Source organism: Pteropus medius, unplaced genomic scaffold, assembly GCF_902729225.1.
Source record: "Pteropus medius unplaced genomic scaffold, Ma_sr-lr_union100, whole genome shotgun sequence".
In the NCBI taxonomy this organism is placed as follows: Eukaryota; Metazoa; Chordata; class Mammalia; order Chiroptera; family Pteropodidae; genus Pteropus; species Pteropus medius.
The window spans coordinates 5,364,677-5,379,721 of record NW_024343733.1 but is presented as its reverse complement, the minus strand read 5'-3'; the positions used below and the strand labels follow the sequence as shown (position 1 = coordinate 5,379,721).

The 15,045-nt window shown below is 38.9% G+C and overlaps 1 protein-coding gene and 1 pseudogene across 12 annotated transcripts in view; one reads left to right on the top strand and one right to left on the bottom strand.

The window, feature by feature from the left end:
* Positions 1 to 15,045, top strand: part of CIT (citron rho-interacting serine/threonine kinase) — a 145,766-nt gene that overhangs the window by 100,511 nt on the left and 30,210 nt on the right. For 6 of the 12 annotated variants that reach the window (XM_039868282.1, XM_039868283.1, XM_039868281.1 and 3 more), the window contains 4 exons: positions 3,251 to 3,304; positions 9,288 to 9,485; positions 10,115 to 10,335; positions 13,056 to 13,191. In XM_039868282.1, coding sequence (XP_039724216.1) covers positions 3,251 to 3,304; positions 9,288 to 9,485; positions 10,115 to 10,335; positions 13,056 to 13,191 — 609 coding nt within the window. The remainder of the gene's footprint in view (positions 1 to 3,250; positions 3,305 to 9,287; positions 9,486 to 10,114; positions 10,336 to 13,055; positions 13,192 to 15,045) is intronic. The other 6 variants (XM_039868285.1, XM_039868280.1, XM_039868279.1 and 3 more) reach the window with 2 other exon arrangements.
* Positions 11,258 to 11,376, bottom strand: LOC120606934 (uncharacterized; annotated as a pseudogene).

Sequence of the window (15,045 nt, the reverse complement as noted above, 5' to 3'; positions counted from 1 at the left end):
TGTGAGGAAAGAGTTGAGTAGTTGTCACAGAGACTGAATGGCCCTCAAAGCCAAAAATATTTACTGTCTGTCTGGTCCTTTAAAGAAAAAATTTTATCACTCCTGTGCTAGAGTTTATTTAGTAACCCAAGGGCCTTCTTCTTCCTCTAGAATCCTTGTTTTTTTTTGTTCTTGGTAATCATGAAATGCACTCAAGAGCATTGGATGGTCTTTGGGGCCAGGCTGCTGTTTGCTGACAGATGAAATTTCAACAGTAGTGTATGTAGACAGCCATGTTCCTACTTTAGATAAATAGTATTCTTACTCCATTTAATTAATAAGTCTCTCATATTGTTGCTGGGTTAAAAAGCACATTGATTTTTTGGGGGGAAAATGATATAATCTATTGAATTAAGCCATAAAAATATCAGCTACTTTTTTTGGAAGCTGATTGTAAATAATAACTACTTATGAATCTGTTTGTGAGTCTGTCTATGCAACTATCTATTTTTGTTTTGTTATTCCATTTTCCCAGTGCTCTTCATTCTTTTCTACAGATTTAAGTTTCCGGTTGTGATTTTCCTTCTGCCTGAAAGAATTCCTTTAACATTTCTTAGAGTACAGGTGTGCAGGTGGCAAATTCCTTCAGCTTTTGCATATCTGTAAGAGTCTTTACTTCACCTTAATTTTTGAAAGATTTTTGTTAGGTATAGAATTTTAGATTGACAGCTTTTTTTTGTTTCTGTTATTTTTTTTTCTCTTTCAGTAATACTTTAAAGATGTTCCTCCACTGTCTTCTAGCTTGCTTTCCACCCTTACTCAAACCCACCTTAGTTAGAAATCTGTCTTTCGTCTGTTTGTTTCTCTGTGTGTAACTTGTCTTTTTGTCTGGCTGGTTTTAAGATTTTTGCTAATTACTGGTTTTAAGCAGTTGGTTTATGATCTGATTTAGTTTAAGTCTCATCATGTTTCTTGTGCTTATTAGGTTCATTGAACGTTTTGCATCTGTGAGTTTATGATTTTCATCAACTTTGGAAATTCCTTCAAATTTTTTTTTCTATCTCACCTCTACACTCCTTCAGAGACTCTAATTACATGTATATCAGGCTGCTTGAAGTTGTCTCACAACTCATTGATGCTCTGTTAATTTTTCAGTCTTTTTATTTCCTTTGCGTGTTTCATTTTGCAGAGTTTTCATTGCCGTGTCAAGTTCACAGTTATTTTTCTGCAGTGTCTGATCTACTGTTATAAACTTAAAATATTAATTTATGGCAAAATAGATTCATTAGAGAATACATCACAGCACTAAAATTTTTGTCCTAGTTGTCTTATAGATCTTTTAGTGGAGATTTTTTTTTTTTAAAGAGAAAGACCACTTTTGCTTCTGCCCCAAGCTAGATTCTTCTTTGGCTTTTATAGCTAAGCAAATGGTATCGCAGTCCTCCTTGTCTCTCAAATCAAAAATCTGTTAGGGCATCTTTGATGCCTTCTTTCCCTTGACCTCATGATCACCAGCAGGTCTTATACATGTGCTTCCAAAAGTGATCTCACTTCCATCCCTTTCTCTCCATCTTTTGCTATCATCCTACTCCAAGTCACCCTTCTCTCTTCCTTGAATGACAGTGTTACCCTGTTCCTTTCTACCTTTGTCCTATTTTGGTCTGTTCTTTCTACAGCATCCACACAGTAACAATCAGATCATGTTGGTCTGCTTCTTAACCTTGATTGACTTCCAATTAATTGCTTTCTGAACAAAATCCAAACTCTTCTGGGCCTTCAAGATTCTTGGTCGCTGCCTGACTCTACCATCATCTTGGGCCACTTTTTCCTTCTCTTGCTGTACTTTAGCTAAGTGGTTTTCAAAAATTGTTTGGCTACAGCCCACTGAAGAATACATTTTACTTTGCATTCTAATACAAGAGAACACGTATACTGTATTTCATTGATTTTAAGGTATCTAAAATCAGGGTGCATCTTATCATCAGAGCCTATATATGAGTATATAGTTACATAGACATAAACATATTATAGTTTAATTGATAGCACTTTTTCTTTTTTTAATGTTACATATATGTTGCTGTCTTATGATTGATAGAAACTTAAACTTGATGAGTTATGATATCTGAGCAAAAGTCCTACAACAATACTTACCTTAACTATCCAAGGTACATTCTGATATTTTCTGTTCTATCCTGTTAATCTCATTTCATTGGATAAAACAAACCAAAATAAATCCCGCTTGTCATGCTCACTATTTGGTCACAGCTCGAAGTTTAAAAACTCCGATCTAGCCACTCAGCTCTTTTTGTCCATGAAATGCACCAAACCCTTTCTTGCCTCAGGGTTTTTGCACATGCTGTTCTCTCTGCTTTAACTGTTCTTTGCATGACTGACTTCTCATTAACCTGCAGGTTTCAGTTTAAATGTCACCTCTTCAGAAAAGCCTCCTTGACCACCCCATCTAAGTAACTTCCTTTCAATTCCCCTTATTCCTTTTTCTGTTTGTTTCCTTTGTAGCATTTGACACTGTTCATAATCATGCACTTGTTTATGTTCTATCTTTCCTCACCACAATGAAGGTGTAGGCCCTACATGCTCTATCCTATTGCGTGTCTGCCATAGAGTATGCACTAAAAAAAAAAATCCTTGTCAACCGAATGAATGCTGCTGTTTTAGAGCAGCTCTGCCTTTATATTTATTTCAAGGTCACTGTGAGGTTCCTGAATTTCAGCAGCTTTCGATTAAAAAAAAAAGTCCCTACTTTGTCCTGGCTATTATCTTGTATGTATGTCTGTGTTTGTGTGTGTGTATCTTTCTCTCGGGAATAGGCTTGGGATGGGGAGTCCAATCAAGGGAAGAGGGAAAATTAAGAGTGAGGAATAAGGCAAATGAAGGAGAGTAAAAACTTCATCCTTTATTATTTTTGCCTTTCACTCATCCCTAGGCATTAATATGAATGTTCAAATATACTTGTAAAGAATAGGCTGTATGGTCTAAATAGTTCATTGTTGTATGTCAACTGTAATTAAAAAATAAATTAAATTAAAAAAAATAGTTAATTATTATTAACATAGCATCATGTGTTCCTATAACTTTTTCTTCTTCTGTTGGGGATGACTTGATTAATTAATTCTTCGAAAAACAGATGTCGGGGCTGCTGCAACAGCATTCTTGTCTTTCTAGGCTACTGCTGTTCTCTTTATTTGACCCGTAGCATGTAGAATTGTATTCTTCCCTATGGAAAATTTATAATCAACTTCTTACCTTTTAGGCACATAGAGATGAAATCCAGCGCAAATTTGATGCCCTTCGTAACAGCTGTACTGTGAGTATGAACCAAAGATGATTAAAATAACAAAACTAAAACTGAGAAGGAAAAGGGGACATCTCTTCATGATATCAGGGGCTGATTTTTGATACAGACTTTCAGCTTGAAGCAGTTAATGCTGTCAAACTGATTTGGCGTTTCTGAACCCCAGATAACTTCAGTTTCTTGGGTTTCAGTCGATTTAAAAATTTAAAACCATTCTTCATGTTTGAGGGAGCATAGTTGTCATGGTTTAAATAAGTCTCACTGCACGACCACCACTAATAGGTTTCAGAAGCTGCAACAAAAGGCCCAGGGCAGCTCTTCCTCCTTCTCCAGTGTGGAAGGTCCTGAGGCTAGCCCAAGCCAGACACTATCTAGAGGTTAGGGGCAGTTATGTGTGTGAGGCTGCTCCAGCCTGCTGCGAGTCCTTCTCCTGGGGATCCAGAAAATTCAACTTCCTAACAGGTGAAATCTGGCTTCCTAACATGCAAATTTAAAATCTAGGACTCTTTGGGAGATGTTATTTATATCGAGAGAAATAAATTCTATGAGCAGATAAGCATCTTTCATAGGTTATGTAATAGGATAGGGTCAGTGGAAATGCAAAGTCTATTTTTGATCAAAACGGAGGACTGAAATAGGCCCCTTTCAGAAGATTGGGATGTTATCTTTATTTATGGTTCCACTGCCTTTCTTTGGTCCTTTCATTGCTTTATTTATTATCTCCTTAGTCAGTCCTCGTGAGCTTGCCTCAATTTGCGTTATTTGCATCAGTGAATTTCTAGAACCCGCCCCCCGTCCCCACATATTTTATTTTCTTGTAATGAACTCTTTCTTTCCTCTTTACCTACTACAAATGGGGTGGTATGTGCTTCTCCCTCCTTAATTTAGATATAAAATGTACACAGTAAAGTCTATAAAGTGCACCAATCTTAAGTGTACAGTTCAATGAAATTGTCACCCATATAAACAACTATGCAACCACAACACAGATCAAATACAGACCATTTTCAGCCCACAGAAGGCTCCCTCATCTCTTCTCACCAGCATCCTTTGCCCAGAGGGAACCACTATTCTGACCTCTGATACTATAGATGAGGTTTGCCTTTTCTTGAACTTCATTTAAATGGAATCACAGAGGATGTGCTTTTCTGAGTTTAGCCTTTTTTGACTTAACTGGTCTGTGTGGTTCATCCATGTTGTTGTATCCGTCCCGAATTTGTTCTTTTCCACCATGGTATAGTGTTTCCAGTGTGTGCATAGAACTGAAGCTTGTTTCTCTATCCTCCTGTTGATGGACATATGGATTGTTTTTGTTCTGAATAAAGCTGTTAGAAAACATTCTCATACAATTCCTCTGGTGGCTACAAGCACTCATTTCTGATGAGCATATTCTCAAAAGTGGAATAGCTAAATTGTGAGATGTGCTTCTTGTTTAACTCTGGGGCCCCTGGCAGGTGGATTTTTGGTCTGTATTTCTGGATGCTGATGGCTGGATTAGGGCGGGCCCGCCTTAGAAATATCTGTTCGTTTCCTCTATTCTCGCCTCCCTTGAGAGGATGCATTCTGTTCCTGTTTTCTTTTGCCCTACTTTTTAAATTTCTTATTACCTTGGTTTCTTATTTTACACAAGAATTTTTTGCTTATGTTATATACATACTCATAAATGATCACTGAATAAAATATAGATCATTTTGTGACTGTGATTTTTTTTTTTTTTTACATTACTCTTTTTTTCCTAAAATAAACTTGGATGTATTTTAAATGTGTACATCAGTAATCCTTCATCTGGAGGTTTCTTTTCTCTTTTTTTAGTCTTTTGGCATAAGAACTTAAACTTTTTTTATAGTTTTATTGAGAAATAATTGGAGTACAATTACCCGATGAGTTTTTAAATGTGTATATATCTATGAAACCAGCAAAACAATAAAAAAAGTTGAACATATCCATCATCCTCAGAAGTTTCCTTGTGCTCCTTTGTAATCCACTCTCCCTCACATTTTTTAAATTGGAAGTTTAGGGGTTTTTTAAATTTTATTTTTTATTTTTATTATCATTTTTTATATATTTATTTATTTATTTTTGAAGTTTAGTTTTTAAAAGAATATAGCAATATGTAGAATGAATTTGGTTACTTTCTTATGTCACTCTTAGACTCTCTTTATTCCTCAAATTTGCTTTTTATGGAACAGTGACCTCTAATTCTTCCTTTGCTTACCTCTGGCATTCTGTGGAGAAGCCTCTGGGGGCCTCTTTAAGTGCAAGGAGACACTCCCACCTACATTTTGTCTAGAGCAGCTGGGTAGTTCAGTGGTCCAAACCATGTGCTTTGGTGTCAGGCAGACCGGGTTCAGATCCTAAATTGGCCTCTTGGTAACGTATGTGATATTATCCTCCCAAGCCTCTTAACACGAGGATAACTTGTTATGTCCTCGATTATAAGACACATAATTCATTTCATAACTGCTCTTTGGCAACTGGGTGAGGGAAGAGAGACTGCTGCTTTTAGTTCCAATATATATTCAAATTTCAGAAACAGTAAAACTTAGGAAACACTGAGTCATAAAATCAGAAACCTGGTAATAATACCTATTCTATGGGGTTCCTGCAAGAATTAAATGAGCTGATGCATCGAAGTGCTTTGCACAGGACCTGATCCATAGATAGTGCTAAAAAGTATTGGTTACTGTTATTATTTTATTATTTTGGATTTATGACATCATCTTTGTTGAGAAAAGGGTTCTGTTCCTTAAAAATGTTTGAGTGAAAACTACCACTTTAGAACAATATTTGGTGACCATAGTCGATCTCAATTATATTTTCGCAAGTTCAAAGGCTGCTTTTAAGACAGACACTTCAGGAGAGTGTGGTGGGCGTTCCTTTCTTGCTGGCGCCGAGATGGTCTCTGCTAGGAAGCGTCATCGTCGTTACTGCTGGGGACTCTTATAATTATAACTCAGTTGATAGAAGCTCCCAGTGAGCAGCTTTTAAAAAGCTCAAGAACAGTAGGATTTTCAAGCTCTGACCATTTCTATATTTTGAAGTGATTTAAAAAAGGATTCGATTCAATCTGGCACCTAAAACCCTACCTAAGGCTGTTTTGGAGGGGAGTTGGTGGGCAAACATATGACACAGTTTTAATTATGAATCAATCTGTCAGCTATAAGATTAAAAATAAATAATATGCAAATAGCTCCCTTCAAGAAAGAACCAGGCATTAAAATGGGATTAAAATAGGACTTCAGTCCTGTGTCTTTGTAGCCTGATACTGTCTGATTGGTTTCTTCAGCCCATCATGCCGTTGAACATTTACCTGGTAACGTTCCCTCACTGGTCTCCCAGCCAGGTGGGAAAGGTTAACATCTATTCCTCAGGAAGAGGTTTTCATGAAAGCCTTGAAAAGCAACAGATAACCTCAAATAGAAGCTTTTTAAAATTTTTCGACACCGAGAGATTATTTTTTATATCCTTGTATTCTCTTAGAACTGCACCAAGATCTCTTATCTGCAGAAACAGTACATAAGGAAGCTGCATTATGATGCTGTCTCCCTCATCTTTTTTTTACTGCTAAGATTGAATCAGCCTTTCGGTTTATCTTTTTTATTCTCTATCCTTGGAGCTTAAAGGTTAACAGACTCTAATATAGTAAAAAAGATCGTTTGCCCTTGTGGAGAGAAATGTACCAAGGGCCACAAAGTAGACCCAAGAATTCTTCTTGCACATTACCTGCTTCAAAATCACCTATTGTCTATTATTATACTTTTTAAAGTCAGTTGAATATCTGCAAACTCAATAATGTGTGTATGTGTCTAACAATACCATAACTCCAGCAACTCGAAACAGAGTCACAAGCTAAACATGTTATGGCTTGGGCAGAGAGAATATATAAAAAGTCTAAATGAGTTAAAATGCTTTCATGAGTGCTTGGGTGCTTCACACAGACACATAAGTCTTCTCTTGTCCAATGGGCAAAATAGAGATGACGACAAAATATAGAACATGTAATCACAAACCACATGTCGAAATCAAAGACATGAAACCCCTTGAAAACGAGAAGACAACAGGGAAACAGGACCCTTCCTGCTCCAATGGACACATCTCAAATGAAGTGGGAATAATAATCTTGGCACCTCATTGACTTTTTTCAAGTGCTTCTTCTTAAGCACTTCATAATTTAATTTTGGGAGAAAAAGAAGAGGTAGCAAAAATGGATTCATAACAAATTGAATTTTTTTTCCCATAAATCTTAAGGAAAGGAAGTGGGTACCCAAAGGCTTAAATATGTCTTCAAATGTCAAGGAAATTATTTTGGCAATGTGTATGTTCTTATGTCAACAGATTTTATGTAGTCTGTTTGCTCCTCAAGAGGCACCACCGTAATCTTTAAAATGAAGCATCATCTTTATTTTTATCCCTTGGTACTTAAGGTGCAAGAAAATTCAGAACATTAAAACAGTAGTAACAGGAGAGTAGTAAATATAGTATTTACCTTCATGTCACAGATAGAGAAACCAACCCATCAGAGTTCAAAGACGCTTCTGGGGGCTCCTGAATTCATTTTATTATATAGCTTCCAAGCCAATTTACCTCAGTCTTGTTTTTCTTTGGACAAGAGGTAGAAGGAATCATAGTAGTTAAATGGTGACATTGGCAGTCTAGGATGAAAACTATCTTAAAAGTAACTGCCTGCCAGGAATGACAAACCTGTACTGTTTTCCTATTTTTTCCCCCGATAAAGGAGTCTCAGCTAAGAACCCAGCCAGATAACCTTTATTCCCCCTTTTGTAGCCGACAGTGTGCTTCAAACCAGTACTTTAGGGATTAACATGGCTTCTGACATTAAAATACAAATTTCTAGACCATTTACTACATTAAATGCCTATCAGCTCAGTTAAAGTGTGAAGCTGAGTTGTGTGAGCCACATTGAACAAATGTACTTAATTGATGCTCTTTAATTCTATATGCCTGAGAAGGTTTTTTTTTTAAAATTGCTAATCAAAGGTGGTTAAAATAGAGAATTAGCCATGGAAACAGTGGTAACATTTCATAAACGAGCTCTACTCTAAGTTTGAAAATTGGAAATAATTAATAATCATAGGCTTAAAGGCATTTCCTTTTAATTTACATCTTTTTGTTACATCAAATTTAATTTACTGCCTGTGTGCCTCATTCCAACTATGGTAAGAAAATTGCCCTCAAACTTTTAAAGTATTATATATAAAAGCTCTCTGCAAGCGCCAATACTGAGCCTTTGCAGAGAGAATAGGAAAGCCAAATGCACTGAGATTGAAGTCATTCTGCCATTGAACAGGGAAATAATTTAGCAAAACCAGATTAAATCTCTCAATAAAAAGACAGTTTCATATGCGTGCCTTCCCATTTTCTGATAGCTAACCGTATAAAAAAAATACCACTAAAGTGATGCCATAGTACAATATTAAATTTTCAGGATTATTCTGAGCTTCCTCTAAGTTTCTTTTTTTACCTTTGTTGCATGAAATTAAATTTACTGTCTGAGATATTATTAAAATAACTCTTAATGTCCTTCACTCAGTCTTCCTTGATAAGAACTGTATTTTGCTTTCTAAGACTATCTATCTCCAATTGTAACGTCTCGATGGTGTCATAGGCATTTCACGATTGTGATACCTTTTTCTTCAGTTTGTGTTTTGCACTTTGTATTATTGTCCAATAACTTTATCATGTTTAAAGTTGCCCCTTCTATGTGGTCTTCACTTTCGATCGATTTGCCACATTTTCCGGGTGAATCCTGGGTTAGAAAGAAACAGAGACTTTTCCTTTTCTACCACAGCTTGTGTGTCTTAGCGCTTGGTGGGCATGGGAGTGTGGGTGTGGCTCTTGTAGTTGGATAGGCAAACTGGTGAGCCACACTTTGATTGTCATTGTCATGCACGTTCAAAAACCCATGGCTCTAGAAGCAACTTTTCATTTTAAATGGGCTGGCTTGGTATGTAACTGGTCTCCTTTTCTCTTTTAGGTAATCACAGACCTGGAGGAGCAGCTAAACCAGCTGACCGAGGACAACGCTGAGCTCAACAACCAAAATTTCTACTTGTCCAAACAACTCGATGAGGCTTCTGGCGCCAACGATGAGATAGTGCAGCTGCGAAGTGAAGTGGACCATCTCCGCCGTGAGATCACGGAGAGAGAGATGCAGCTCACCAGCCAGAAGCAAGTAAGGATGGATAACAGCGTCAGACATCCCTGGGACACTAGATTTTTAGAATGGGGGACTGGTGCATCTCTCCCTGGGGTTCCAAGACTGAACCTAGCCATTAAATGGGCTCTGTTTAAAAATCATGTCTGTGTTTTGAAAGCTTGGGGGTTTTAAAAATGGCCTTTAAAAGTGTGTAGTTCTTAATTTTGATTGAAAAAATTAAAAATAAAATAGAATACTTTGGGAGGCTAGTGTGAGCCACTTTTTTTTTTTTTTAATGAAATGAAAGGTTTATTTGCAACTTATACAACTTCAAGAAAAAAACACTGTTTAGAATCTGACATAGGCTAAGTTAAACATTTTGTTGTATGAAAAACACTGGCGGTATACTTGTCTTGAAATAATTCAAACATATAATTAAATGAATGAGCCACTTGATTTTTAAGCAAGGTCTCTTAAAAGGTCCCCCTGGTCTTGCTTTGGCTTCTGCCTAGAAGATTGCAGCAGAAATCGCCTTCCATCTCATCTGGTCCCCTTGGTCTGTAGAAGAAAAAGATAAGCTGTATTTATGCTGTAGTTAGAAACTTGTGCTTTTCTGGAGCCAATCCGACAAAAGTAACATCCAGGAAATCCTCATTTGATACAAGGCACAACTCAGTGGTACTGATTTGCAGACGATGGAGGCGCTGAAGACCACCTGCACGATGCTGGAAGAACAGGTCATGGACTTGGAGGCCCTGAACGACGAGCTGCTGGAAAAGGAGCGGCAGTGGGAGGCGTGGAGGAGCGTCCTCGGTGACGAGAAGTCCCAGTTCGAGTGTCGGGTTCGAGAGTTACAGAGGATGCTGGACACCGAGAAACAGAGCAGGTGGGACTTTCTGTTTGTAGAACGCCAATGGTCAGGGTGACCGATTGTCCCAGCTCGCCCAGGACTGAGAAGTTTCCTGGGACAGAAGACTTTCCGTGCTGACACTGGGAGACTCTTGGGCAAACTGGGATGGGTTGGTCATCCCCGCTTTAGCTATGGTCAGTGTCAGCTGGAGTCCGTGGCAGTAGCGGGCATCTGTTTACCCTGTGCAGAGGCCTGCGAAGCAGAGCAGGACAATTATCTCAGGGCTTTCTTTGCAGAAACTCTTTCCTCAGGCTTCATGTCATCATGACCATGTAGCAGGACCATCACCAGCTTAACCCCTGTGTTGTGTATAATGTTAGTCTTCCCTCTGCCCTGGGGTTCCTCAGCCTTGGCACTGTTGACAGTTTGGGCCCAATGATCTTTTGTCATGGGGGCCGTCCTGTGTATTGTATGACGTTGAACATCAATCATCCCTGGTCTTTACCCACTAGACGCTGGTAGCAGTACCCCCTCCTCAAGTTGTGACAACCAAAAATGTCTCCAGACATTGTCCAGTGTCCCCTGAGGGTACGAAACCATCCGCAGTTGAGAACTGCTTTACAAGAATAGCTTTTTTAATTTTTTCCCCTTGGTAGGAAATAAGTTCAGTTCAGGCAGTGCTCAGTTTTCCCACTTTTGTTTCCATGTCCCCCAGCTAGGATCCCGTTCCTGCCGGGGCCACGATGGTGCAGGTCGTGTCCTGCATGGCCCTAGGGGGTGCCATTCACACTGAAGACATCATAGATTTGAGGATCTATATGAGGATCTATTAGGACATTTTTTAAAATTAATTAATTTATATATTTATTTTTTATTTTTTAGGCGAGGCAACACTTGGTTGACCTCACAGGTTGCAAGGACCTTGTCAGCTTACAATCCCTTATTTTTTTATTTTTTACACCTACAGCACTTGGTCTTCCTAGGTGGTCTCCCATCCAAGTACTAACCAGGCTCGACCCTGCTTAGCTTCTGAGATCAGACGGGATTGGGCTTGTTCAGGGTGGCATGACCGTACACTGTCTTAGGACAGTTTTTACAGCTCATGACAGGAAAGTGTTTTGCTCTAATAAAATTGCTATATTAAGAGAGTTTACCAACAGGTGGAATTAAATGGTCTTGAAGAATGGGTGCCTTTTTCCAGCTTGCACAAAGGTACCACGTCAGCTACTTTGCACCCCATGACTTCAGGTCTGCACAACCAAATTGTATTCATTCTTCATAACCTCGCTAATGTCACCTTCCTCTGAAACATACCTTCCTATGATACTCCTTAAGGAAGATAAAGTATACATAGAAATATTTATCATTTAGTTGGATTCTATCAGGCTCACTTTAGTATTTCCCACATTAACTTGACCACAGTAAACTCAACTAAAAGTGTTGGATGTTTAATGTATGCTGAGTCAGTTAAACTAGAAAATATTGGAGACAAAAGATGAGCACTCTTAAAATCTAGAGAAACTGGTAGAAATATTCCCTTTTTGGACATCCTCCTTTGCAGGGTATTTGCCGATGTGAAGGGCTCCTGTTTTAAGACCGCCTGTTCTTTCCACCGAACTCTTGGGCCCCTCCAAATCTCATGGTACATTCTGCTTCCTTACACACAGACTCCCTCCCTTCCACTCTCAAGTTTAGCTCCTCTCCTAGCTATTTCTAGAGTCCTTCAGAGAAAATTTTTGGGGTCAGAAGCTGGCTTCAGAATCAAGAAACACACAGGCACACATGGAATATAATTATGGGCTGCGCTTAGATATTTCATGCATACTTTCAGGGGCAATTATAAAAGGTCTTTCCTCCCCTCCCCTTCCCCTCCCCCTCCTTCTCCCTCTCTCCCCCCGCAACCCTATTTTGGTGTTATATGGGATACCGAGATGAGTAAAATCTAATTCTTAATTCTTGTCCTCAAGAGGCTAAGACTCTAGTAGAGGAGATAAACTATGCATGAAGATACTTATCACCTAAAATAGAGAGTGGGGTGTGCCAGGAGGGAAGCGTGCTTCGGATACAGAGTAAGGGGAGGTTACTTGTGAGAGGAAAAACTGAGAAAGGATTTATGGAGGACGTGGCCTTTGAGTTTGTCCTTGAAGGCCGAGTGAGGTTCGGGTTTGTAGGGTCGGGAACCGGAGTGCTGCCAGTGGAGGAGCTTGTATAAGCCCAGGCGTTGAAGTAAGAGCCATGTGGGGGAAGGGACGTGATTTTCCTAGTTTGCTTCTAGTTTTTCTATTCTCTAACCTTCTTTACGTTCATCAAATTCAAGTTTGTTTCCTGACAAGCACCCAAAAGGTAACGTCTTGCATATACTTCGAGTAGAGGCAATGTTTGCTGGAATGGGGTCTGCCATGGTCCTCTGCACCCAGGGGTACTTCAGTGGGACCTCATTCCATTTCCACTCTCATGGGAGGGGGTGACAGCCTTGACACATCCTCTCAGCCCAGTCGCATTTGGAAAAAAATGCCTCTTCTCCTTCAGCCTTTCCAAGTGAGTGCTCACAGGAACTTTACCTTTTAAGAGTTTCTTTACCTAAGGCCTAAAGTGGGTCAGATCTTTGCTCTATAATAATTTGGAAAGCAAGACATAACTTGGAACTGGGACTCAGGGTCGGGCATCTGTCCAGCCCGCAGCCTGTTTGGTTGCTCATCAGGACTAGAGATGGTAATGGTGGGACTTCTGAAAGCGGGCCTGTGTTTCTCCTGCAGGGCAAGAGCCGATCAGCGGATCACCGAGTCGCGCCAGGTGGTTGAGCTGGCAGTGAAGGAACACAAGGCTGAGATTCTCGCTCTGCAGCAGGCTCTCAAAGAACAGAAGCTGAAAGCCGAGAGCCTCTCTGACAAGGTCAGCACCTGTCCCTTCTGCCTCTTAGGAAAACATTTCCATTTCCTTCCTGTAGAAGACATACTTGATACAAATGCAGATGTGATCCGTGGTCAACATGTTTCACAAACATGCATTTACTCAGTCCAGTGACGTCTTACGGTCACGCTTCACCCTGGGACATCCCTGGCTGACAGTAGTGTGGGTGGTGCGGCGGGCACTGGGATGTTGCCGTCAGCCAGTGACGTCTCAACATCTGCCTGCCTGGGCCCCTGAGATGTGAATTTTGACCTGCGCATACAGCTCTCTCATTTTCTGGCACTTGATTTCCGGGAGGCTTCGTAGATTTAATGTCGAGCATCCTCAAGAAGTGCTTGATGGCGAGGACTAATGCTCATTCCATCGCCGCAATAAGAGGCAGCTCAGCCTCTCTGTGTTCCAAGTCCGGGGAAGAGGTAGAGTCTGATGACAATGCAGGCCCTCAGTATTTCACACTGGAAGTGTGTATTCGGTCCGTGTAGCACTCCGTGTTGTGTTTACAATGTGACGTGCCAATGGTTGGAGATTTTATTTGTTATTCTTGAAAGAGATTTTGAATAGATGCTTCACCGTTACATATGAGGAAAGTGAAGATCAGAGACATTTTATGTATACACGTAGACTCACACGGACGTACTCTTTTTCATGCACACACATAAAATAATCTGAATTTTGTATTTTGTGTAACTTTTGTTATTTCATGATTATAAAAATCATTATTTGGGGGTCATTGTAGAAGATATAGAAACACAGGAAAATAAAGGAAAATATGACTGGTAATCTGTCACCACTCATATCGGTGAATTTGTAGTCTTTTCTTTGCATGATATGTTTATGTGTACACACACACATATACACAAATACATTTATAAATTTAAGTTCTTACTATATAAATAGCTTTACATCTTTTTTAAAAAAATCACATAACTAGGGGCTTTTCCTGAGTTATTGAATATTTTTTGAACATGTAGTTCTAAAAACATAAATTACATGGAGATACCTATTTTAATTACACCACTTCTGTTGGAAATTTGAGCTTCTTCCAATTTATTTTTGTCATTATAAATAACACAGTGATAAACATAAATCTTTATGGACATACATGATTATTTTTCTTACCAGAATTTTATAGAAACACAATTTTTGGATTCAGAGCTAGAGCTTGCCATCAGGAATATGCCTGAGTTCTTTGATACCGGCTTACTACCTTTTTTTAATTATAAGGAAAGCAAATATATTATTTAGAGATAAGTGAGCCCTTTTGTATTTAACGTGAAGAAATTTTTTTTCTATTTGTCAGTTCTTAAAATATTCTACAGCGAAGTTCTACCCATCCTTTAATATTCCAGAGATTCTGATACCATCTTTTCTTGATACTTGGTAATTCAGGATGAATTTCTCTTCTCCATACCTCTTTTATTAAAACTGTCATCTTATAAAGCAGTCTCATTATTTGTGTATGTGCCTCGTTACGGGCCATTTAGCTTTTACTGATTATTTAATTTGGCCAAAACATGTTAGAAAAATTCCTGAGCAGTTATTCTCTTAGAACTAATCTGATGCTTGCTACTGTCACATGGCTCTCAATCTCTCTCTCTCTCTCTCTCTCTCTCTCTCTCTCTCTGTGTGTGTGTGTGTGTGTATAAAACCCATCCCTCAAAAATAATATTCTATCCTCATAGAATAACCTATATAAAGCTTATCTGTGATATGGGCCTTTTTTTATACTTGAACAAATATTTATGTTCCGACCTTTAGAACTTGATTATTCTTTACATGTGAAGGTTTTTGGATATTTGCAAAAGTCATTAGCATCCAACAGTCCTAAATGTGGTA